General features: G+C 37.9%; 1 protein-coding gene across 1 annotated transcript in view; it reads left to right on the forward strand.

Moving 5' to 3' along the window:
• LOC106876711 (poly(A) RNA polymerase GLD2) overlaps positions 1-23,691 on the forward strand; it is a 31,147-nt gene that overhangs the window by 3,307 nt on the left and 4,149 nt on the right. Inside the window, exons 2-10 of the mRNA XM_089351177.1 lie at positions 5,033-5,452; positions 6,402-6,519; positions 10,536-10,650; positions 12,025-12,116; positions 15,621-15,684; positions 15,881-15,947; positions 16,847-16,923; positions 19,683-19,811; positions 20,717-20,763. Of these exons, the coding sequence (XP_089207303.1) occupies positions 5,142-5,452; positions 6,402-6,519; positions 10,536-10,650; positions 12,025-12,116; positions 15,621-15,684; positions 15,881-15,947; positions 16,847-16,923; positions 19,683-19,811; positions 20,717-20,763 (1,020 nt within the window). The 5' untranslated portion in view covers positions 5,033-5,141. The remainder of the gene's footprint in view (positions 1-5,032; positions 5,453-6,401; positions 6,520-10,535; positions 10,651-12,024; positions 12,117-15,620; positions 15,685-15,880; positions 15,948-16,846; positions 16,924-19,682; positions 19,812-20,716; positions 20,764-23,691) is intronic.

Raw genomic sequence — 23,691 nt, forward strand, 5'->3', positions numbered from 1 at the left:
TATTTGAGGAGGCCCAGAGCAATTGCTCCTTTTGCCCCCTTTAAATTCAACTATGATTATACTCTTATTGGTGTTAATGTGTCTAACACTGCAACACAATGCAAACACATCAAGTGTGACCAAATATCAGTATATTGGGGTTCACATTCACTAATATTCAGACCCACAAGTGTATATATGGCACAACCACGCTTCATCAAAATTATTTGTTGAAACAACAGACAATGTATGTGAACCTATGTTTATTTGCCAACGGCTTTCGATATGTGTATAAATATGTAGGGGATGCTATTAGTATGAGCTATATACAACCTAAGGAGGCGCAATGGCCTAGTGGTTAGGGCAGCAGACTCGTGGTCATAGGATCGCGGTTTCGATTCCCGGACAGGGCATTGTGAGTGTTTATTGAGCGAAAACACCTAAAGCTCCACGAGGCTCCGGCAGGGGATGGTGGCGAACCCTGCTGTACTCATTCACCACAACTTTCTCTCACTCTTTCTTCCTGTTTCTGTTGTACCTGTAATTCAAAGGGTCAGCCGTGTCACGCTGAATATCCCCGAGAACTACGTTAAGGGTACAGGTGTCTGTGGAGTGCTCAGCCACTTGCATGTTAATTTCACGAGCAGGCTGTTCCGTTGATCGGATCAACTGGAACCCTCGACGTCGTAAGTGACAGAGTGCCAACAACATACAACCTAAATATTCTTCCTTGGCAGAAGAAAAAGAAGAGCTTGTTTTATTTATTTATTTTTTTTTTTTTCTTCACCTTGGTCTCAGGGTTTTTCATCAATGAAAGCTCTACTAAAACAGTTTAAGCTTGTACATTCATGATTATATTCGTCATAAATAGACTGTGGAAGTGGATACTATCATGTGTGATACTCTCAGCCACTCCTACCTTGCAGTTGAATGGTTAGTAGTAGGATGCATATATTGTTTTTTTTTGTAAGGGTGTGGTCAATTTATAAATGCTAAATACCCTACTATGCTGACAACAAATGAATGATAAATTATCTTGTGAAAAACCAGAATTAGTGATACAATGTTTGGCATAGAAAATCTATTTCAAATTTTTAGCTTATGTTATGATTTAAGCAATTGAGGGTATTTTCAGCTTGTTCATTAATATTTGATTTGTTAAAAGCACTCAGCACACACTGTAAAGTGGTTGTCATCAAGAAGGGTGTCTTCCTGTAGAAGCCAAGCTAAATCACATTGGAACCTGGTGCAGCTCCCTGGCTTGTCAGCTCTGGTCAAAACATCCAATGCGTACTTGCATGGGAGATATACGTTAAAAGATGACAATGTTGATGAAGGTCCTAAAATTTAAAATTTTGTTTGTTTTTAATTTGTAGCTAAATCTCTGTTCAGCATACTTAAATATCATACAAAACTGCTCTTAACTTTTTCGATATTAACCTGCCTGAGAACACCCCTAGTTCTGAAATAAAAGTCATTTTTTAAAGTAGTTACAATAAAAACCTTCCATTAACATTTCATGTTAAATTTTTACAAACTCTCTGCTTAATTTTTACAGTTATTTCACTAAATTCTTCCTTCTTTTCAAAATTAAATGAAACAAAAGCATTAAATATCACATCTGTGAAATGCTCCTATCACAAGTTCCAAGCATCAGTTTGAGCATCATCACCATTTTTACATTGCTTTTTCCATATTTGGCAGGAATTATGTAGCCTTGTACCGGTGTGATAAGGAGAAACAAAATCAGTATGCCTATTTTACTGCAAACTCCAAAACAGGATATAATTTGCAAATTGACATATAAATTAAAGAAAATGTGTTGGCATTTACCTGTACTTCCTATTGTTAACCCATTTGATACCAATGCATCTGAGACTGCTCTTGGTTCTATGGTACAAGCTTTTTGTCTTAAAGTAATCTAAGTTAAAATGTTCCATCAAAATTTCCTGTTAATTTATAGACCAAACACCAGCTTAATCACCATTTTAATGTCTGCTTTTGCATTCTTGTATGGATCAAATGGAATTTTTCGGGTTGGGGCAGATTTTCAATGGCCACATGCCCTTCTTGTCACTAACCCTAACCTGTTACCAAGCAAAGTAATATTTCCTATGGCCAGACATATTTATCACAGAACACTGGAAACAAACGACATGCTCATTTACAACCACATGTGATGTGAAGGCAAGGGTACAGACAGACACATGTATTTACGTACATACATATATACAAACAAGAAAATGAGATTACAAGGGAATGAATGATTATCTTATGAACTTCATTAGCTTACAGCTGTTTCTGCTATATGATGCAGTCGACTCTTATTTGAGTGCTTGAGTAACCTTATAGCTTCATCAGACCCTCTCAAATATGAAATGCAATTTATTTTGGAAAAGAATTACATTCATGCATATATATATATATATATATACTATACATTCTATACTATATATAAAACAGAGATGTGTGTGTAATCGCTTTTCACGTGAAATCGACTTCACCAAATGCTTCCATACTTGTAATGCATGAATTATTTGACCTCGGATAAATCTTAGGCTCTTCATTTGATTTTTTAAATTAAAAATAAATAATATTGCTTTATATTTAAGATTCACTTCTTTAAAAAGGTTCCTCAATGTCAACTTCCGGTATTGACGAAACAACCGCAAAAAGCTTCACTCTCTATTTTGTGTTCGTGTGTATGAGAGAGAGAGTAACTACTACATACACACCGCTCTCTCACTCTGTCTCATACACACGCACACACACACCCCTTGACTCACTCACACTGTCTCTTACAAACACACACATACATAAATGTATACAAACATATTTACAAAGACGCGTGTGTATGCGCGCGCGCGTGCTCCGGTATTGACGTAACAACCGCAAAAACCTTCACTCTATTTTGTGTGTTCGTGTTTATGAGAGAGAGAGAGAGAGTAAATACTACATACACCCCGCTCTCTCACTCTGTCTCACACACATATACTCGCACACACACACACACCCTTGACTCACTCACACTCTGTCTCTTACAAACACACACATAGATGTATACAAACATTTACAAAGACACACGTGTGTATGCGCGCGCGTGCGTGTTTGTAAGAGAGGGAGTGTGAGTGAGTCAAGGGCTGTGTTGTCATATGCATACATCCAAAGATGTATGTATATTTATGCATGTACGTATACATGACAACAAACCTCTCTCTCGCACTCACACTGTCTCTTAGAAACACACACATACATAAATGTATACAAACATATTTACAAAGACGCACATGTGTATGTGCGCGTGCGTGGGGGGTTCCACAATCGCCATTTATTTCAATTACTCTTCTGAGGATATTCACGTAGATCATTTTTTTCATTTAATCCCCATTTTAATTTTCGTAAAAGTTTCCAAGTATCCATTCATGAGAGGCGCCCAGCCATCATTCATCTGAGAGTCCATCTACAGAATGTCCTCAAATTTCTATACAGCATATTTTGCCTTTTTTTCTTCAAGTATATAAGCAACAGTTTCATTCCCGAGCAACGCCGGGTGCCTCTGCTAGTATATATATATATAATGTGCATATACATTTAAGCATATATATATATATATATATATATATATATATATATATATATATATATATATATATATATATAAGAAAAAGCATTACCAATGAGAAAGCCAACACATTCATGGGAAATGGAAGCCAAGGGCTCCACCCATGAGTTCTACATCAGGTTATTAGTCTCATAATGCCTAAGCATATATATATATATATATATATATATATAGCAAGTTTCTTTCAGTTTCCATTTGCCATATCTACTCACAAGGTTTTGATCACCCTGGGGCTATAGTAGAAAGCTGTTGCTAAGGTGCCATGCAGTGGGACTGAACCCACAACCACATAGTTCGCAAGCAAGCCTCGCCATGCCTGTTCCTTAATAATGCTCTTCCAACAGAAAGGAATTACTGAGGCTTTGTTTTACAACTGGATACCTTTGCCTATTTTTTCAATTAAGAAATCTACTATTTCATATCTTAGAAGGTGATTTCGATAATTTAACAGAAGTGTTAACAGCATCACAACCATTATTTTCAAAATTGAAACAGAAGTAGTGTACTTTGTTTAAGAAAGGAGAGCAAAATAATGTCCTTTTTGGCACAAGATGGCAAAGAAACTTCCATGTAGTTTACTCAGCGTCTTACAATTAATTTGTCAATTAGCAGAATCATTAGTGTGTTGGATTGCTTTGTGGTAATTACTCTGGCTGTCTATGCACTGAGTTCAAATCCTACTGATGTTGACTTCAATTTTCATTCTCTTGAGAACTGATAAAGTCCCAGTCAGATTCTAGGGACCAATTTTCTTTCTGGCTTGCTCTCACTTGGAAGAAATTGGCTGTAATCAAACATGGAGAGCAATATGTTGTCATGTCCAAAAAATTGCTCAAGCAATACTGTATGTCAGGAACCCCGCCTACAATTCCATCAAGGAGTTGAGGACCCAAGACAAAGCCAAGCTTTAGAATTAGCAGACAAATCTTGTCATTATCTCCATGTCATCACTAAGATATTAGATAATGGAGAATGATGATTGCAATTGAAATACCTTTCATCATATCTGCTTTATCAGGGCTAAATGACTTTTGGCTGCTATTCAGTAAGTATTGCTTTGTTTTACATTTATTTTTCCATGGGTTAGATTATATTTGGGCTCAGACAGGTGAGGGAACAACAAACGAGGTGTATTAGACACTCAGGGAAAATGTAAAGTCTTTGACATTTCAAGCCTATGCTCTTTCAACAGAAAGGAATTATTGAGGCTTTGTTTTACAACTTTTCTGTCATTAACCTTTACCTGTTTTTCAATTAAGGAATTTATTTCATGTCTTAGAAGGTGGTATGGACAATTTAACAGAAGTGTTGACAGCACTACAACCATTTATAAGCAAGTGACTTTCTTAGAACCAAGATGTAAGCAAACATTAAATTATGCAAATTTTACATGTTCTTCAGTTTGTTTTTTCTCTTTTTGAATGCTTTCAGATGAAGCTGGGTTAATTTTCAAGGATATTCTGTGGAAGCTGGCAGATGCTTGAATTTGAATGTGGCACCGTTTTTCATTATGCTGTGAACTTAGTAGTGGATTATTGCAATGTCTAATTCTATAAATGGTAGTTACTGGCTGAATGTGCAATCACCAAGAGGAAGTCCTCACCCTACTAGTCAACTGGTGCCCTACACATCTTACCCTCGACAACACATACCAAATCATATCACACCTGCCATGCCTTGGCAGGTGACCAGTCCTCTGATGCCGTATGGTGGTCATCCCACCAGTATGTACGGCATGCCTTCTTCCATTGGTCGACGTGATGGGTCTGTTGGCAGAAGCACTGGAGGCAACATGGTTCCCTATATGAAAAGGAATTTAAATACACCTTCCCCTGGCAATAAGAGCATCAAGTAAGTCTACCTTTATGCCGTTTTAATGCCTTACTTTACCTTTTTATAAATGTTTTGTTTATGTGATGCTCAAGTTTTTGTATACTTACACTGAATGCATAGGTGAAAGCAGGGTATTGTAATCACTTGTCTTTGTGTGTTTGCAAAATTACTGGAAAATGGCTGAACAGATTTTCACCACATTTGGCTAAAATACTCATTGGGTGAGTGGCTCAAAATGATGAACATTTGGTTTGATATTTAAAAAAAATCAAACTTACAAATTTAAATGATAAGTAGGAGAGCATATTATTTTATTCACTTTTTCATATGAATCAACCCTCATCTGCATGTGTATAGATGCTGGTGTACTTATGCAAGTAGACATGTGTGAGTACATACAGACATGTGACTGTGTACACTGATGGATTCGAGGGCTTCGTTTATTTATGACTTGGTTTCTTAATTTTACTGGAGTATAAATACATATAATGGTGATACTTAGGAAAAAAAATGTCTTTTTGTAATCGAACTTACAAATTTACCAATGGGCATGTGGTCATATTATTTTGTTCACTTTTTCAAATGAATTGACCCTCATTTGCATGCCTATGCATGTAGACATGTATTTACATACATAAATACATAGGTGTGCTACTGTGTGTGTGTGTGTGTGTGTGTACACTGGATTCAAGGATTTCATTTTTTTACGACTTGATTTCTTAATTTCACTGGAGTATAAATGCCTAAAATGGTGATGCTTAAGAAAGAAAAAAAAATTCAGTTCAATTAAAAAGCATGGGTAAGCAACACATTGTAAGCCACACTATAATTTGCGAACAAATTTATCTCCATGCAGGGTATGCATCACCCCCTCCGATGCCTTTTGTTTTTTCATACTTACAGTTTGTGATACACTGGTCCCAAAATTGCAAAAAAAAATTTTCTGTTTTACTCTAATTATTTAAAGGAGGCAACTTGAGGATGAACAGCTAAGTGATCAAAAGCGCCAAAGGCTTGGTGTTGATAACGAGTTGAAAGGAGTTTATTTTGGTTCTCCACGTCAAATGGAAATAAATGGAGATAAGGTAAAAAGATTTTTGTTTTTTAACATCTTCTCATATTATAGTTGTGGTTTCTTAATGAGATGAGGTGTTGAGTGGAACAGTCCAAAACTAAGATTTCATGTTCATAACCATACCAGTCAAGTACTGGCAGTCATTGTAATCAACTAATCATCCATTGACCCTTTAGCATTCAGATTACTCTATCAAATGTAATTTTTATTTATTGAAATTGTTTTGAATTAATCGTGCATTATCTTGAAGCTTCAAGATTTCAGTGATGTGATTGTTTATTTTTAAAATTACATTGTAAATAGGAGTGAGAGATCAGATTCATCCAGTTTCACCATAAAACGTATAAAATATTTGGGCCAGATATAACCAGTTTAAATGCTAAAGGGGTAAAAGTTGATGGTCTTGTGCCAAAATTTGAAATCAAGGGCAACTGGCAGAATAGTTAGCACACCAGGCGAAATGCTTAGCAGCATTTTGTCCATCTGAGTTCAAATTCCACCGAGGTCAACTTTGTCTTTCATCCTTTTGAGCTCAAAAAAATAAGTACCAGTTGAACACTGGGGGCAGTATAATCAACTCCCCACCCCCCTGAAATTGCTGGCCTTGTGCTAAAGTTTGACACTATTATTACCATTAGTGTTAGAATTAAATGGCAACTTTGCTTTTCATCTTTTTGGGGGTCAATAAAATAAAATGCCGGTCAAGAGCTGAGGTCAGTGGTATCAATTAATCGCCTTTCCTAAATTTCGGTTCTTGTTCCTGTATATGTGTGAGTGTGTCTCCTTGTCTTGACACTGGCATGACAATTGTAAAGTGCTTGTCACTGCCATACAAGCAGTGTCAGCCATTTCCAATATTCTGTAAGAACATGTCTGGCCATGAGGAAATATCATTTTGCTTGGAAACAAGTGAGGGCTGGCAACCGGAAGGGCATCTGGCCATTGAAAATCAAATTCCATCTAACTAATGCCAACATCAAAAAGTGGACATTAAAATGATGATGAAAATAAGATGATGCACAAAACATGTGTATATATATATATCATCATCATCATCATCATCATCGTTTAACGTCCGCTTTCCATGCTAGCATGGGTTGGACGATTTGACTGAGGACTGGTGAAACCGGATGGCAACACCAGGCTCCAGTCTGATTTGGCAGAGTTTCTACAGCTGGATGCCCTTCCTAACGCCAACCACTCAGAGAGTGTAGTGGGTGCTTTTACATGTCACCCGCACGAAAACGGCCACGCTCGAAATGGTGTCTTTTATGTGCCACCCGCACAAGCCAGTCCAGGGGCACTGGCAACGATCTCGCTCGAAAATCCTACAGGAGCCAGTCAGGCGGTACTGGCAACGGCCACGCTCAAACTGGTGCATCTCATGTGCCACCCGCACAAGAACCAGTCCAGGGGCACTGGCAACGATCTTACTTGGCTTGCCGGGTCTTCTCACGCACAGCACATTTCCAAAGGTCTCGGTCAGTAGTCATCGCCTCGGTGAGGCCCAATGTACGAAGGTCTTGCCTCACCACCTCAGCCCAGGTCTTCCTGGGCCTACCTCTTCCACGGGTTCCCTCAACTGTTAGGGTGTGGCACTTTTTCACGCAGCTATCCTCCTCCATTCTCACCACATGTCCATACCAGCGCAATCGTCTCTCTTGCACGCCACAACTGATGCTTCTAATGTTCAGCTTTTCTCTCAAGATACTTACACTCTGACGGGTATTCACATTGACATTACACATCCAACGGAGCATACTGGCTTCATTCCTTGCGAGCTTACGTATGTCCTCAGCAGTTACAGCCCATGTTTCACTGCCATCTAGCATGGTTGTTCGTACGCATGCGTCATACAGTCTGCCTTTTACTCTGAGTGAGAGTCCCTTTGTCGCCAGCAGGGGTAAGAGCTCTCTAAACTTTGCCCAGGCTATTCTTATTCTAGCAGCTACACTTTCAGCGCACCCACCCCCACTACTAACTTGGTCGCCCAGATAGCGGAAGCTATCGACTACCTCTAGTTTTTCACCCTGGAATGAGATAGAAGTTGTTTCCTGTTTGTTTACAGTCTTTATTGCACCTGAACATCTGCCACAAACAAAAACTAACTTGCTAGTTAACCTGCCTTTGATGTTGCTGCACCTCTTATGTGTCCATAGCTTGCACCGGGTACATCTTATAGAGTTACTACCTACTCCTTTTCTACATACTGAGCAGGGCCATCTACCTGAAGGGGTTTGTGTTTTATCTACCTTCCTACTTATTAGGATTTTGGTTTTAGCTAGGTTGACTCTAAGGCCCTTCAATTCTAGACCTTGCTTCCACACCTGAAACTTCTCCTCTAGTTCTGATAGTGACTCCGCAATTAGGGCAAGGTCATCAGCATAGAGGAGCTCCCAGGGGCAACCTGTCTTGAACTCCTCTGTGATTGCCTGGAGGACTATGATAAATAAGAGGGGGCTGAGGACGGAACCTTGGTGGACCCCTACCTCTACCCGGAATTCATTGCTGTACTCATTTCCAACCCTCACCTTACTGGCAGCATCTCTGTACATGGCTCGCCCAGCTCTCACTAACCATTCTTCTATCCCAAGTTTCCTCATTGACCACCAGACAAGGGATCGGGGGACCCTGTCAAAGGCTTTCTCCATGTCAACGAAAGCCAGGTACAGAGGTTTATCCTTAGCTAGGTATTTCTCCTGCAACTGTCTCACTAGAAATAAGGCATCAGTAGTGCTTTTACCTGGCACGAACCCAAACTGCATCTCATCTAAATTGATTCGCTCCCTAATTAGTTGGGCTATGACCCTCTCTGTAACTTTCATAACCTGATCTAACAGCTTGATGCCTCTGTAATTATTTGTATCTAAAGCGTCACCTTTACCTTTGTAGCAGTTGACTATGATGCTGCTACACCAGTCATTGGGTATGACTCCTTCGTGTATCACCTGGTTCGTAATACGGGTGACTAGGCTATAGCCAACACTGCCAGATATTTTGAGCATCTCTGCAGTGATTCCTGATGGGCCGGGGGCTTTCCCGGTCTTCATACTCTTAATTGCTTTATCTACCCTGGTACTATCAACTCGGATAGCTGGTCCCTCTATTGGGTCGACATACGGCAGGCTCTCTTTCTCCCATTCATTCTCTTTATTAAGCAATCTATCGTAGTGGCATCTCCAGACCTCTTTCTTTGCATCCTCATTTAATGCAAGCGTACCATCATCCATGCGAACACATTTCTCTCCTACAACATCACTATTCTCTCTCCTACACTGTCTTGCAACACGAAATACCTCGAGTCTTTGGTCCTCACGGCGCAGAACATTGGCAAATCTTTCCTTATCTGCTTCCCCTCTGGCTAAATAAACGTGTCGCCTAGCCTCCCTTCTGGCACATTGGTACAATTCCCTGCTACCACCGTTCTTCCAGTCCTTCCAAGCCTGTTTCTTTTGTCTAATAGCCCTGTCTACCTCCTTGTTCCACCACCACGTTACTCTGGGTCGGGAGGGGACCTTACACCACCCACAAATCTGGTCGGTGGCTTTCAACAGGTTGTCCCGCAGAAATCTCCAATTGTCTTCCACGTTGTATGATGCTATATCCCCTTCTATTTCGTTAAATGCTTCAAGTAACTTGTCTCTAAGTCTCTGTCCGTTTGCAGGGTCTTTCACCAGTCTTCAGTCAAATCGTCCAACCCATGCTAGCATGGAAAGCGGACGTTAAACGATGGTGATGATGATGATGATAAGCTCCAACATATAACATTGCAATCAGTCCAGGTGGAAAAGGTTTACAATATGCATAATCAGCTGAAACAATTCTTAAGAGAACTGTCTATGGCTAGCATAGTGCATAATATTCCTGATGATTTGAGATAAACATTACATTGAATTAATTTATGTTAATTATCTATCTTAATTATATACATATTACACACATATATATTAGCTATATTTATTATAGAAATATATAATCTCATGATATTATCAAATTAACTGTGTGTGTTTTATTTTAAAACTCTAGCTTTCCTCTGCTATAATAAGTTACTTCAACAAGCACCACCAAGCTGATGAAGTTTATCAAAAGAAAATGAAGTTAAGAGATGCATTGTATGGAATATTACAAGGTGTTTTCCCATGTAAGTATATTTTTAGAGATTAAAGATTTTTCAAATTCCTGATGAAATTATAATGTTTCAGACTACTAGTAACATTGTTAATGACATTTAATTCTCAGTTCACCATAGTAAATATATGCCATATTTATGCACACCTCAATAATGTAAGCAGCAGGAGAACTTGTATGTGACTGTTTCGGTAGCTTGCAGTTTTGAAGTCTAGTTCTCACCTGAGCTCATTTAAAGCTACAGGACATTGTTCCAGTAGTGTGACCAAATTCTTTGTTTGTCTCAGTCATCTCTCATTATCCAGGTACTGGTTCTACTTGCAGGCTGGTGTACACTAACAAAAAAAAAAGAAAATTTTTTTTCTTTGCTCAGTAAATGTTATTAATTTCGTTTTTGCTTCTATCTGGAAATCAAAGGAAATCTCTACTATTCCCTTCAGACTTTGCTTTTGTAACCTGGACATCAATGCTTTGAAACTGAGCTATTTTCCATTACATTTCAGATAGATTCATCACTGAGTTGCTGAAGCAGAAATATTGTTATAGCAAATATTCTGCTCGATATCACAGATTTGTTTGACCTTAACTACTTGAACATGTCCCTTAGTGGCTGACAATATGTGCATCTCTAACCATGTGCAGGAGTAGTGAGGAAGCATCATAGTCATGTGATGAGGGATTATTTAGGGTTTGAATAGACTGAAACTGTGAAAGCCCTTCATATGTGTGTGCATGTACCTAGTCTGTCTTTGTGTATGTTTATGGCCCATAACAGTTCAGCAAAAGGGACCAGTAGAACAAATACCAGACAGGGGTCAATTTTTTTCAACTAAAACCCTTCAAGGCAGTGTCCCAGGATGGCTGTGGTCCAATGATTGAAACCAGTAAATACAAATGAATCTTTAGTAAACCACTCTTTCTTCAATAATATTCTAAACAGTGATCTCAACAAACATTTCAGCTAGTTTGCAAAAGTCATTTCCATTGCGAAAAACTTTCTTTTCTCTCTGAAAGTTTTTGCCTTACATGTTTTAGCAAGCATCTTCTGTACTTAGAACTTTGCTTTTCAATTGCATTCCTCTTTTTCTCATAATTGTTGATTTAGACATTGAAAAGTGGACCATAACCCTTTAGCATTCAGGTTATTCTGTCTAAAATGTAATGCTTATTTATTCACATTTGAGAATTCAATGATGTGCATGTTTATTTTTAGTATGATATTGTAGGGTAAGTGGAAGGGGCTGAATATAGCCAGTCTATACATAAAACAGGTATAATATTTGAGCTGGATATGGCTAGTTTAAATGCCAAAGGGTTAAAATGACAATGGTTATAATAATGTATATTGTATCTATTTTGATATATTTTACCCTCCCTGTTATTTCAGACTGTGGCCTGTATGCTGTTGGTTCGTCCATGAGTGGGTTTGGGACCAATAAAAGTGACATGGATCTTTGCCTTATGCTTACTCGTGAACAGGTAAGTTAGTATGTTTGAGAATGTAGTACAGTTTTGATGGTAATAAAGCTGCTTTGGTTCTGTTCTGGTATCAACACAGTATACCAATAGAAAACTATTGTAATTTTTTCTTTTTATTTCTTTCTCGCTTTTGACGTTAGTTTGTCAGTTGGTCATATTTGCAAATTATTTTCAAAGTGTTACCAATTTATCGTTCTCTCCAACATAAATTGCCATCTGTTTTTATTTGAATCTAATATATTTATTGCACTTACATTGCACATCAAACGAAATCATCATCATTTAACATCCTTGTTTCATGGGTCAGACAGCTTAACACAATCTGACAAATCCAAGGACTGCCTGATGATCCACTCTATTTTGGCATGGTTTCTACAGCTGGATGCCCATCCTATCACCAACCAGTTTACAGCATGTATTAGATGTCTTTGTGTTTGTGGCAGCAGCTCTAGTGAGGTCACTATGCAGCTTGCAAGACTACGCACCCCGAGGGGGTTGCTTTATGCAAGGAACTGAAGGGTTAAAGTATGAGGGAAGACAGCATAGCAGAACAGGTTTCTTGCTGTAGAGGAGTTACATGGTTACTCACATTTTAGAGGAGAGGGTGGAGTTAAAGTTATAAAGTAAGGCACAGGAATGTCTGTGTGGTAAGTAGCTTGCTTACTAACCACATGGTTCCAGGTTCATTCCCACTGCATGGCACCTTGGGCAAGTGTCTTCTACTATAGCTTTGGGCCGACCAAAGATTTGTGAGTGGATTTGGTAGACGGAAACTGAAAGAAACCCATTGTATATATATATATATATATATATATAATAGCCTGGGCCAAGTTTAGAGAGCTCTTACCTCTGCTGGCGACAAAGGGACTCTCACTCAGGGTAAAAGGCAGACTGTATGACGCATGTGTACGAACAGCCATGCTAGATGGCAGTGAAACATGGGCTGTGACTGCTGAGGACATGCGTAAGCTCGCAAGGAATGAAGCCAGTATGCTCCGCTGGATGTGTAATGTAAATGTGCATACCCGTCAGAGTGTAAGTATCTTGAGAGAAAAGCTGAACATAAGAAGCGTCAGTAGTGGTGTGCAAGAGAGACGATTGCGCTGGTTTGGACATGTGGTGAGAATGAATGAGGATAGCTGCGTGAAAAAGTGCCACTCCCTAACAGTTGAGGGAACCCGTGGAAGAGGTAGGCTCAGGAAGACCTGGGCTGAGGTGGTGAGGCAAGACCTTCGAACATTGCACCTCACCGAGGCGATGACTACTGACCGAGACCTTTGGAAATGTGCTGTGTGTGAGAAGACCCGGCAAGCCAAGTGAGATCGTTGCCAGTGCCCCTGGACTGGCTCTTGTGCGGGTGGCACATAAGATGTACCATCCTGAGCGTGACCGTTGCCAGTACCGCCTGACTGGCCTTGTAGGGTTTTCGAGCGAGATCGTTGCCAGTGCCCCTGGACTGGCTCTTGTGCGGGTGGCACATAAAAGACACCATTTCGAGCGTGGCCGTTTTCGTGCGGGTGACACGTAAAAGCACCCACTATACTCTCTGAGTGGTTGGCGTTAGGAAGGGCATCCAGCTGTAGAAACTCTGCCAAATTAGATTGGAGCCTGGTGTAGCCATCCGGTTGCACCAGTCCTCAGTCAAATCGTCCAACCCATGCTAGCATGGATAGCGGACGTTAAACGATGATTATGATGATGATGATGATGACATATATATATATATATATATGTTTGTGTGTCTGTGTCCCCCCCCCCCCCCAACATCGCTTGACAACAGATGCTGGTGTATTTAGGTCCCCATAACTTAGCGGTTCGGCAAAAGATACCGATAGAAAATTAAATATGACTGACAGCTTATAATTTTAGGTTATACACTATTGAACTATTGCTTCTAGCTGATTTGAGATAAGTTACAGGTAAGAGTGTTATTATAATGAACAGGAGTGGAGGTGCAATGGCCCAGTGGTTAGGGCAGTGGACTCATGGTCATAGGATCGCGGTTTCGATTCCCAGACCGGGCGTTGTGAGTGTTTATTGAGCGAAAACACCTAAAAGCTCTACGAGGCTCCGGCAGGGGATGGTGGCGAACCCTGCTGTACTCTTCCACGACAACTTTCTCTCACTCTTTCTTGCTGTTTCTGTTGTGCCTGTAATTCAAAGGGTCAGCTTTGTCACACTGTGTCACGCTGAATATCTCCGAGAACTACGTTAAGGGTACACGTGTCTGTGGAGTGCTCAGACACTTGCACGTTAATTTCAAGAGCAGGCTGTTCCGTTGATCGGATCAACTGGAACCCTCGATGTCGTAAGCGACGGAGTGCCAACAACAACATAATGAACAGATGATGAGGAATAGGTAGGGAAGAGTAGGCGATAAATTCATTTGAAATCGTAAGTTTTATTTTCATTGCAAACTATTCGTTTTTTGTGTTTTTTTAAGAGCTGAATTTGCTGTCAAAGGTCTTAACATAATTTATTTGAAAATATCTAAAATTTAGTGAAAAATGAAGAATCAGAAAAATGAATATAAATAGCAGCTTATAACTTTGTTATAAACTTGCTTATAACTGAATTGACTTTGATGGTTAGGGTTACCATAGTTATCATCTTTTAATGTTGGTGGAGGCACAATGGCCCTGTGGTTAGGGCAGCGGACTCGCGGTCATAGGATCGCGGTTTTGATTCCCAGACCGGGCGTTGTGAGTGTTTATTGAGTGAAAACACCTAAAGCTCCACGAGGCTCCGGCAGGGGATGGTGGTGAACCCTGCTGTACTCTTCCACCACAACTTTCTCTCACTCTTACTTCCTGTTTCTGTTGTGCCTGTAATTCAAAGGGTCAGCCATGTCACACTGTGTCACGCTGAATATCCCCGAGAACTACGTTAAGGGTACACGTGTCTGTGGAGTGCTCAGCCACTTGCACGTTAATTTCACGAGCAGGCTGTTCCGTTGATCGGATCAACTGGAACCCTCGTTGTCATAAGCGACGGAGTGCCAACAACGACAACAACATCTTTTAATGTCCATTTTCTATGCTGGATTTGGATTGGATGTTCTGGCAGGATCTGATAAGCAAGAGGACTGCATTGTGTTCCACTTTGGCATTATTTCAGTAGCTAGATGTCCTTTATAATGCCAACCACATTACAAAGTGTACCAGGTGCTTATGGTACTGATACTAGCAAGGTCACCAAGTAACTCGCAAAACCAAACTCCTTGACATAGTGTGGGTGCAGTATTAAAGAAGTCAGCTTTGTGGCATGTATTGAGAAGCTAAAGTATGATAGAGGGGCAGGAACAGATATCTTGCTGTACAGGGGATACATGGCTACCCCAGCAGGAGAGGATTGTGGAGATAAGATGTTGGGGTATACTATCAAGATACAAGAAATTGGATAAAGAGGGATTTACATAAATTTGTTGTGAATCCTTGAAGAGTAAAAGAATTATTATTGACATATTTACAACTGTGGATTAGCAAGCTTGTTTTAATTTTTCAGATTGACCAAAAGTGCGAAGCTACAGAAATATTGAAACTTGTACATAAAAGTTTTAGAAAATGCTGTAAGTAGTTACCTATTTGGGTTTGCAATCCCTTTTAAATTAGTTTAGTTTTCTTCTTTGTCTCTTCCAAACTGAATCACAATTCTTTTCTCAAAAACTACTAATAAAATAAATCTATAATACATTTTCGAAGAATGTTTTGAAAGCAATTTCTCAATTTATTGATGTACCTTTTTTTTTTCCCCCCAACTCCCAGCATTCATAACATCCTCACAGGTAATCAAAGCCAAAGTTCCAATACTCAAATTCTGGGATGATATTAGGTAAGAACATTTGAGTTTTTTTTTTTTTTGTTATTTATTAATGGGTAAAATTCTTTGATCCATTTCTTACTATATTTCTGTTGATATATCTTTGTTTCAATTAACTTTGAAAATAATAAAGGATTTATTAGTAATTTAGTCATTATTAAGCTGTTATTTTGGGCAGTTGGAATTGTGATGGAAGGTTTTTCGATGACTTTAAAATAAGAAGCTTGTATCATAGAACTGGGGGCAGAATTAGGCAGGTTGTATCAAAAGAATTAACCTGTTTTCATGTAAAAGACATAAGTCTGCATCAATTTATTACTAAGTATAAAATATCTGTTTATTTCTATTTAAAGCAACTGTCTTTTCCCAATCACACTCATGTAACTCTGGGGCGATAAGTCATCTTGTTCTCTTTATCTGGTGGGTTGTAGTGTCTACTATATAAAACTACGAATGATAAATTCCTGTGTAATTCCTGCAATTACCTGTGTGTATGAGAGAGAGAGTGAATAGGTAGATATTTTTATGTGTGTGCATATCATTAGTATTCATATGTATGTGTATATGGGAGGTTGTATGATAAAAAATGAGTTTATGTTCAACTTGTAATGTTTCCAATCAGTGGATGAAGTAAATATGTATAGGAGAGATCTATAGCGATGCTTTTCTGAAGAACGACAACTGGAAAAAATATTTAGTACAAAGACTGAATGATTCAGGAATATCTGATGGTTGCTACAACCAAAATTTATACTCATAGAACAAATGTTTAAGAAAGAAAAAAAACATGAAATAAAAAAAAATGTATGTTTTTGAGAGTTTTTTTTGTTTTTTTTTTTCCTAAATTTAAAAGTTTGATTTGATAGCAACATATCTAAAAGTAATTTTTTGTACTCTTACCTTTTTTTCAGCAATGTTGACTGTGACTTGAACATAAACAATTCTGTTGGCATTCGAAATACACATCTTTTAAAGGCCTATGCTAGTGGTATGCATTCAGTCTATTCTTCCCTAGTTTTTTTTCTCCTATACATTTGTGGAATCCCTTCTAAAAATATAATTTAGAATTAGGAAAATTTTTTTTGATATCTTATTAGAAATGTCATTTAGTAATGTGTTGGTTTTCATCAGTCTGAGAAAGAAATCATTTGACAAAAATTTAAAATTGTTGCTACATTAATTTAACAGATATATATTCTCGTTTTCTAACTAATTTTGTAGACATGTTTGCCTTATAAGTATACAGAACATTTTAATTCCTGTAAAGTTTTATATTTGACACTATTCTCATAATTATATGTCTGAGATAAGTTGTTAAGATAATTTTTTCCTCTCAACTAACTGTGTCTTTGGTGATGAAAAATTGGTTTTTACAAAACTTTCATTTACACTAGATTTGAATCCAGTCCTTAACTGTGCATACATTCAAGAATAAGACTACTAACACAGCTACATATATCAGTGATTTAATACAAAATAGCATTATTATCTCTGACATCAGTGTCATTTAACATTCATGTTCCATGCTAGCATGGTTTAGACCAGGGCTGGCCAACCTGAGGCCTGCGGACTGCATGCAGCCTGCTTGATACTTTCTTGAAGTATTGTGTTCAAAATAAAAATTGTTTGTGTAAAACATTTGTTTCAAAATAAATTAAAAATTTATTAGTGGCAATAAAGCAATAACCTAGAATTTTAAAGAAACAAAAAGTATGAAAAATTCTTGATTCTGTAATTTATTTGACTATTAGTGCATAAAGTATATAAGCGGCCCTCAAAAACCGTTGTGATTAAAGTGGCCTGCAATGTAATTTGAGTTGGTCAGGCCTGGTTTAGACAGTTTGATGGGATGCAGTGGATCTGAAGTCTGCATCAGGCACCAGTCTACTTTGCCATGGTGTCTACAGCTAGATGCCCTTCCTAATGCCAACCAATTTACAGAGTGTAGTTGCTGCTATTTTGGTGTCGTCTGCACTTGTGAGGTTGCCATGCAGTCTGCAAGACTATGATCTTGACTTTAAGTTGTGGGATGAGGGATTAAAGTGAAAGAGAAGGGACCAGAACGGAAGCGGTTTCTTGGTGTAGAGGAGCTACATGGCCACTCACATAGAAGAATGGGTGAGAATTGCATGGACGAAGCTGGAAAATGGTAAAAGTACTGGTGATGAGATATCAAGGTGGGCTCTCAAAATATGCAGTGAGAAGTGAGTAGGGACTTGAAAACAGGTGGTGTGGATGGGCAGAGGTTGCATGAGTATATGGGCAAGTGAGAGGGATTAGGTTGGGGTGAATATAATGAAGAACAAATGTTGAGGGATGATGAAGAGGGTAGCAGCTGTAACCAACGATACAGTTGGGTTGAAAGGAGGAAGTGGAGGGGAAATGACTGATAGTGCAGAAAAGGGTGAGGTGGAGAACAGCAGAATAGTAATAGGCGCAGGAGTGGCTGTGTGGTAAGTAGCTTGCTTACCAACCACATGGTTCCGGGTTCATTCCCACTGCGTGGCATCTTGGGCAAGTGTCTTCTACTACAGCCTCGGGCCGACCACAGCCTTGTGAGTGGATTTGGTAGATGGAAACTGAAAGAAGCCCGTCGTATATATGTATGTTTGTTGTGTGTCTGTGTTTGTCCCCCACAACATCGCTTGACAACTGATGCTGGTGTGTTTACGTCCCCGTAACTTAGCGGTTCGGCAAAAGAGACTGATAGAATAAGGACTAGGCTTACAAAGAAAAAGTCCTGGGGTCGATTTGCTCAACTAAAGGCGGTGCTCCAGCATGGCCGCAGTCAAATGACTGAAACAAGTAAAAGAGTCAAAGAGAATAATAATATAGTTGGCAGGAAAAAGAATAAGAGAAAAAAAGAGAAGAGCGATGGTGTTTGGTTGGGTAGGCTGTTAGAGTGTGGGGCAAGGGTATTGAACGATGAGTAAGAGATATTTAGAGGTAGAATCATTTCCATCTTTCATTCTTAATACTGCCCTCTCCTCCCACATTCTATATTGATCAGCTTCCTGAGTCACCACATTATTTCTCTTCCACTACCATATCCCCTAGCTCAGAAATAAAGTTTCTCTAAGAGCAAGCTGCCAATGAATGTCAGAGATCAAACCTATAAAAATTTAGTGAAGACACAAATATTGGTTTCACATTTTGGCACACAGCAATTACATCGACCTCACCAGTGCTCAGCTGGTAAGTTATTTCATTGACCCCAAAAAGATGACAAGCAAAGTTGACTTTGGCAGAATTTGAACTCAGAGCCCTCGTACCGGTGGCACATAAAAGCACCCACTACACTCTCGGAGTGGTTAGCGTTAGGAAGGGCATCTAACTGTAGAAACTCTGCCAGATCAGATTGGAGCCTAGTGCAGCCTTCTGGCTTGCCAGTCCTCAGTCAAATCGTCCAACCCATGCTAGCATGGAAAGCAGATGTTAAACGATGATGATGATGAACGTGAAGGCAGATGAAATGCTGCTAAGCATTTCACCCACCATGCTAATGATTCTGCCAGCTTGCAACCTTAGTGTTGATAGTCTGAAAAATTAGCATCTTTTAATTGATTTACATTTTTTTTTTCTTGTGTGTATATTTTTTATTTGTTCTTTTTTTTTTTTTTAATGATCATTGAATAAATTAAATTGTATGTAATAGTTATCAGTATTAGTTGTTTTTACAACACTAGAAATAAGAACTTATTCACTCAAATGGAAAGAAATTGTCATAATGTTATCATTTCTGTTTAGTGGATTGGCGTGTACGACCTCTAGTCCTCTTCATTAAATACTGGTCCCGTTTTCATGACATCAATGATGCTCGGAAGCAAACCATATCAAGTTACTCGTTAGGTCTCATGGTCATCCACTATCTACAATGTAAGTACATTTTATTTATATATATATATATATATATATATAATCATTTGTTTATTCTCTTCTGTGAATTTGGAATGTAATTGGAGTATTTTTTCTTCTTTCTTTCTTTCTCTTCTGTTTTGTTTTTCATTGTGTGTTCTCTGTTGATATTGCCTTTTCATTTATTCTGTTTTCAACTCAAGAAAAAAGGGTACTCTCTACATGACTAATCGATCTGCTGGAAAATGCAACCAAATTTCCCTTGAATCATACTCTGCCATTTTAAAGATATAAAGAGTCCTAGATACACCTGATACATCTCTTTGATCACAGCAGGAATGCTTTTGATCATAGATCTGCTCAATTAGGGCCGACTTAGAGCTTAAACACCTCCACCAGCCCTCACAAATACAGGGAGATTTTCATGAAGTCTGAAATAACATAACTAATTGGTGTACTTTTATTCCAACTACACACTTGAAAGGAAGCATAACATAAACTTTGTCCTGTTTTTACTAATGTTACATTATCAAAGATTTCTTGTCACAATTTCGCTATAAGATAGATTTTTATTTTCACCATTATAAATCTTTTTCTCTTTAATTTTCCTGAAGTCGCTGACATCAAGCAGTGTTTATTCTGTTGTCATGTCTTCTGCCAACAAATCATCTGCCTGCTTCATGCCTTCAAAGATTTGTCTAATGAGTGATTCCTTACTTTAAAAAACAGCCAAGAGTTGGTGACAGGAAGAGTTTTCATCTGTAAAACTATTTCTCAATAAAATAAAGCTAACCCATACTAGCATGGAGAAACATATGTAGAAAAAACAAACAAATGAAAAAATTTTGAGACATCGCATACTATGAGTTATATGTTTTGCAATATTTCACTAAGTACCTATACTGTATTATTTTTTATTTTTTCAGATGGTTGTTCTCGACCTGTGTTACCAGTGTTGCAAAAACTCTATCCCGTATGTTTTTGATTGATTTTATGTATTATTTTGCATTCAGTACATTATAAGGCACAGCCTCACAGTTTCTCGTTCTTTAGCCAGTACTCTAAAATATACCAACATGATTTACAAAACCTAAAGATTAGCTTTTTATTCTAAATCATTGGCACCAAAGGAAAATATTGTAAAATATTCAGTTCAATGTTTTCGTCATCTCCAAACTTTTTTCTGTCTTTCCCAAAGATAAGCAAAGTTGTCAAATCTTTGAAGTAAACATCATCATTTTCATTTAATGTCTGATTTCTATGCTGACATGGGGTGGACGGTTTGAAGGGATCTGGCAAGCTGCAGGGCTGTGCTGAGTTCCAGTGTCAGCTTTAGCATGGTTTCCAGAGCTGGATGTTCTTCCTAATGCCAACCACTACAGTGCTTTTTTCATGCCACTGGCACTAGTGAGTTTACCAACTTGCAAAACAAAAGGACAAGAAAAAAGCTCTCACTACTATGTGAGGGTGTGTAGTTGAGGAAGCTTTATGGCAAATATTGAAAGGGTTTACATGGATACCATACATTATATAGGGGTGGATGGGGGAGTTGAGAAAGAGATAAAGATGATGAATGATGAAGTGCTAAAGCATACTCACAATGTACATGATGGTCAGCATAAGAGAGGATATAGACAGTGGGTCACATGAGAGGAGAGTGACAGATGGTTAGAACTGTATTAGAAATGCTGTTTGCCCTTTTGTAGAAATAGCTTATGAACTTTTTTCACTTCACATTCTACAAAGTTGACATCTCTACTGTTATTTCAAAAAAGCTGTCAAACCAGAAATAGATCTTGTACTATAACAGATTATTTTTTTTTTATGGGTGACAAGGAAGTGTGACATTGATTTATATCTAAAAGAGATAAAATTGTTCAGTTTTTTTTTTAATCTTTATAATAATATAATTTTTAAAAAATCAAACACTAATTTTTTTAAAATCTTTATAATAATATGATTTTTTAAAAATCAAACACTAATTTTTTTTTAATGATCTTTATAGGAATATAATAATAAAAAAAATATTGATTTTTGTCCATGCTTTGGACATGTCTGCAATTTTTACAAGAATGTCCAAAGCATAGACAAAAATCAAACACTATATTTTTTTTGTAATCTTTATAGCAATATAATTAAAAAATAAATATATACCAAGTTTGATTTTTGTCCATGCTTTGGACATGTCTGCAATTTTTGAAAGAATGTCTAGTTTAACTGTTTTGATACCATCTTGCCCTAAACTGCCCTTGCTTTTACAATACCTACTCACTTGAAACCACCTTTGCTTCTAAGATATAAATTTGCTTTGTAAAAATGATCTGAATCACAACTTACCATCAAACTTACATGTTAACCTATTAGCATTTAAGCCAGCCATATACAGCTCAAATATTCAACCTGTTTTATGTTAAAACTGGCCAGATCCAGCCACTCACACTTATCTTCGAGTATCACATCTTGTAACTTTGAGATTTCGATGAAGTGATTGTTTATTTTTTAGAATGGCATTGTAGGGCGGGTGTGAGAAACTGGATCTCACCAGTTTGAATGTAATACAGGTAGAATAAATTGGCCAGAAATGGCCAGTTTAAACACTAAAGAGTTCAATTCTTAATTTTCTTCAAAATTAGTGCTTGGTGGCACTTTTTTGACTCTACATTCCAAGTTCAAATCCCACCAAGGTCCTCTTTGCCTTTTATCCTTACAGGATTAATAAAATAAAATACCAATCAAAACTGACTAACTGCCTTTCCCCCTAGAAAATTGCTGACCTGGTGCCAAAACTCTAAAGAAATATTTTCAAAATTAATTGAAACAAAAGCAGTGTATTTCAACAGAAATATGGTCACAAAAAGGTCAAATAGAGCAAATCTAGAGAATGGTTGGGATATTATAACTCTTAATGAAAATTCATCTCAATAATCTAAATCAGAATAGCATCTTTCATGGCATTAATTCACTAATTTGTAGCTAAATATCAGCAAGTTTGAGAATATAATTTTTTTTTTTTTTTTTGATGAAACATCTGAATTGTGAATGCCCCATTTGATGTTTACTTTCTATTGTAAATATCTGCTTATAAATCTGCTGTATTACATATAAATGTTTAAATTTAATGTCCATCCAAAGGATAAATTTAAATGTTAAAATACAACACCCGAAAGCAACATGATAATATAAATGTCAATGCTTGTAGAAAATTGAAATCAAAACTAGGGCTTATAGTGTGTAAAACTCAAAGCTATATTGGCAATAATGCATCCCGTGTGCATATGAAACTTTGTGGAGCTGAGTCAACATGTTATTAAATACTTACTACTCCATGTTGAGTGCTACTATCTTATTTGTCTACTTGTGTCTGTGTTATAATAATTAAACCTGATATATGTTGCTGTTGCTTTGAGAAATTCTAAGTTGATCAAATTAATAGGTGGTCACAGTACTTGCCAGAAGATATTCACTAGTAGATGCTTATCGCTCACTAGCCCTGTCCAGGAAGCTGTGAAAATAAAAAAGGTATAACTTGCCACTATGTGATGTGGGAGCATTGTTTAATTGACAGGTGTTTTCTTTTAATAATCAAGTAAAATAGTGCAGTGTATGTAATTAAGAGGTAGGTAGGTTTTACTTCTACTGATTTGCTGTAAATGCAATGTAAGAATTCACTGCCATTGGTCACTGGATTGTAGAACATTGTTACATTGTTGTTATAAGTTTTAACCCTTTGCCTGTCCTGTGTAGCACAGTTGTTTACAGGGAACAATTTCCCTAGTGTCCACACACATTCCAAATTTTTGTCAACCACCAGAGTAAATTTGGATTTATGAAAGGAAAGATTTGTATTACTCAGACTGTATGAAACAAGGAGAGCAAACTAGTGAAGATGCTCTGGACAGGC

This window comes from Octopus bimaculoides, chromosome 4 (genome assembly GCF_046866305.1).
Source record: "Octopus bimaculoides isolate indiv1 chromosome 4, ASM4686630v1, whole genome shotgun sequence".
Taxonomy (NCBI): domain Eukaryota; kingdom Metazoa; phylum Mollusca; class Cephalopoda; order Octopoda; family Octopodidae; genus Octopus; species Octopus bimaculoides.